The 3,384-nt window shown below is 37.9% G+C and overlaps 1 protein-coding gene across 1 annotated transcript in view; it reads right to left on the bottom strand.

Moving 5' to 3' along the window:
* Positions 1-801: 801 nt before the first annotated feature.
* Positions 802-3,384, bottom strand: part of POLR2J (RNA polymerase II subunit J) — a 97,926-nt gene continuing 95,343 nt past the window's right edge. Inside the window, exon 4 of the mRNA XM_044053854.1 lies at positions 802-1,160. Within this exon, the coding sequence (XP_043909789.1) occupies positions 1,125-1,160 (36 nt within the window). The 3' untranslated portion in view covers positions 802-1,124. The remainder of the gene's footprint in view (positions 1,161-3,384) is intronic.

The raw sequence follows: 3,384 nt of genomic DNA, 5'->3' as shown, positions 1-3,384 counted from the left end.
CTGTTATGACTGCAGCTGTATGCACGATGAACATCATGGTACTCTTTTTCTTTTATAAGCAAGAATCAGCTATATCTGCTGTTCCACAAGATCAATTAAAAAGCACTTTTATATTTTTAGTACATAGCAATTTTTTGCAGAACAGATTTTAAACTACCCTTTTCACTGCTCTTTTTGAGATAGTATAATTTTCAATCATACCAAATGATCATTCAGTAATTGGTAAGCAGCAACTCAGAAGTACTTGTAGAAAGCTGATGTTCACAACATAAAACCATATTATGTTAAACACTTAAATGGCTAACAAAGACAGCAGACAGGACAAAAAGCATGTAGCTTGTGGCAAAGCTTTCAGCTAGAAATGTCAAATGGCAGCAATGCCAGTAATATGTTTAGATCATTTAAGAATATGGTACTTTTAATATGAACAAAGGCAAAAAAAAAATTCTCATACAAATAAAAACTTTTCATGATAAACATTTAAGTCTTACAGACCCCCCACCCCAACTGAATTAATGCCTAAGAAGATGAATGTGTCAGAAAGGCTAAGAGATGAAAAGCAAGGTGCCACAAGAATATTTTGTTAAACACAACCTTAGAGGAAGACATTAGGATATTCATCTGCTTTTCTTTGGCAAGTGTCAAGATATATTAGCATATACAACAGTGAGTCAAGCACAGGGTGAAAAAAAAAAATATTAGCCTGTAGAAAAATGTGACACGTAGTCTTATGTAAAATTCTTAATACAAATACATTCAATTTGTGGTTAGTCTATCAAATGATTATAAAGATAACGAATATTAAACACTAGAACATTTATTTGTTTCTCATACAGATGGTGGGGACTACAAACTTAAAATTCATTTGCAAAGGAATATGTACAAAACATGAGTTTCAAGAGTGTGTAAATAACATATTTAAGTAAAAGTCCTTGGAGGGTAGAACTAACAGATAAAGAAAAAAAAATCTGACACAGTAAGCAAACAGACCTTCAAAAATAAATAAAAAAAAAATAATCCTGAATGCAGGAATATAAAATGAAGGGTCATTCAATCCAGAAAGTTTCTGATTCATGAGTAATCATCTTATAGCAGAAGCAGTCTAACACACCACCCACATCACTTTATTCAATGCCCTCCTGTTTGTCCTTGATGGCAACCTATTAAGAGAAACAGAATGGAAATGGTTATTAAAAGTGTGTTTTTTTAACAGAAGTCTTTCCCTGAAACAAAACAGACCAATGTTAAAACAAGTGTAAAAAGTCAATAAGATGAAATCCAGAAAATGTTACTCATTATAAGAGTTCAAAACAGCACACATTTCATTGTTCTAATGCAAAATGCAAACACCTGTTAATTTCTAACTCATTTCACTGTGACAGCTTAGTTTTACATAACTGACTCAGACAAGTCTCTGCTTTCCTTTGCCACTAAGGGGGGCAGGGAAGAAAAAAACGACATAAAACTTATTTTAGGGAAAAGTCTGACAACAGTTCTAGAGCCTCAAATGATGGGAATTGAGACAAGACTTCACATTACACCACTAATATTTTGTGTGTTTCCTTACGGTTATGAAAGATACCAGCAGCAGAAAGACTGATAAGGTAATGTATCCACCAAAAAAAACAAATCAAGGTATAAATAACACATCATATATACACACACACAGTTTACTATCACATGTTCGACAGTACAATGTTCGAGTGTACAGAAGTCTGAACAAAATGTTCAGAAATCAGAACACCGAACACTGTAAATGCTGAACTGAGCAATTCAGTGAAGTCGAAGGTCAACTACACTGAAATGCTCAAATATGCTCAACATTCTACAACAGGTTTTTGCAGGGGGGCAAGCCCCCCTGCACCCCCCACATGCTCCTACTTACATATACAAACTCTGAGATCGCACTACACTGAGGAAAGGGTACATTTCCCGATCCCCACTATAGTGCGATCTGCACTACATTGTCAAACCTTGCTATAGCGAATGTTCGCTATTGTAAGGTTCAACAATGCTGTAATTGCACTTCCGGTTCTGCTACCAGAGTCACACACACACACACACACACACACACATATACACACTACTAGTATAATAGTGCTGACTTGGATAAAAAAAAGTATAGTAAGAGTTCAACTGAAGTTACGTCCAACAGACTGATGTGGGTTTAACAAGAAACATATAGCGTCTACTTTACAACCTTAGCAAAAGAAAGAAAAATGATAAAACAATGTTCTTACTGTGGGATGACAAAATGCTGCTCACTGTTCTATAACTTGATTATTTCAGGAAGCCAAATGTGCAGATCAAGTGTGGAAGAAAAAGAACAGTTTAAATCAGTACCTTTATGAATGAAGGCAGACAGACAGGAACAAAAAAGCTGCAGCTTATGAGCAATCTGCAAACTCAGTACAAAGGTTTATAGACGGTAAAGTACAGTTTTGTACCTACCATAAATGTAGATGTTCGAGTGTAAACACTGCTGCAGTCTTTACACTTGGGTTATCCTGCCATCAGGCGGTTCCCCAGTCGGCCTTAGTCTTGGTCCGGCGTCGGTTGCTGTCGCCTCCTCCCTGACGTCAGTGCGACAGGGGTATATAAGATGCAGCCAATGCCATTTTCTTCAGTTTTTCTTGCCCCAGATGTCAGGTGCCCCCAAATAGGTAGGCAATTCAAATTGCTAATAAAACATACAGAAGAAAAGCAAACAACAACTTGCAGTTACCAGCAAATACTCCCCATAGGTATTAAAGGGTAGGAGGCATAAGTACGTACCAGCAAGTAAGAGGGGAAGGAGGGAGGGTAACCTGGACTGCAGCAGTGCTTACACTCTAACATCTACATTTATGGTAGGTACAAAACTGTACTATGTTCATTGTGTTACACTGCTGCAGTCATTACACTTGGGTGGAATCCCAAAGCTGAGGTAGGGAGGTTGGTTCTATAAGGCATAAGGGGTGGCTGTAAGGCCCTGCAGCACAGCAGTGGCCAAGCCAGCTCTGGATATGGAGTATAAAGGTAAATGGTAATGCTTGGTGAAGGTATGCACAGAACTCCATGTTGCTGCTTCCAAAATATCCTTGGTAGGTACTCCTCTGAGGTAGGCAGTTGAAGTGGCTGTTGCCCTGGTGGAGTGAGATCTAATGCTGCTAGGTAAAGGTTTCCCATGGTGAGTATAGCAGAAACATAGACAATGTCCTATCCATTTTGAGATAGTCTGTTTTGAAATGGCTTTTCCCTGTGCTCCAGCAGCATATGCTACCAATAATTGCTCAGATTTTCTGAAAGCTTTGATTTTACCCAAGTAGAAGCGTAACTGCCTGTGAATGTCCAAAGAATGTAGTAGTCTCTCCCCTTTGTTCTGTGGTTTTGGATAGAAAGTTT

This window comes from Protopterus annectens, chromosome 13.part0 (genome assembly GCF_019279795.1).
Source record: "Protopterus annectens isolate FY-2018-M chromosome 13.part0, PAN1.0, whole genome shotgun sequence".
Taxonomy (NCBI): domain Eukaryota; kingdom Metazoa; phylum Chordata; order Ceratodontiformes; family Protopteridae; genus Protopterus; species Protopterus annectens.
The sequence above is the reverse complement of the archived record's forward strand: the minus strand, read 5'-3'. Positions and strand labels throughout refer to the sequence as shown.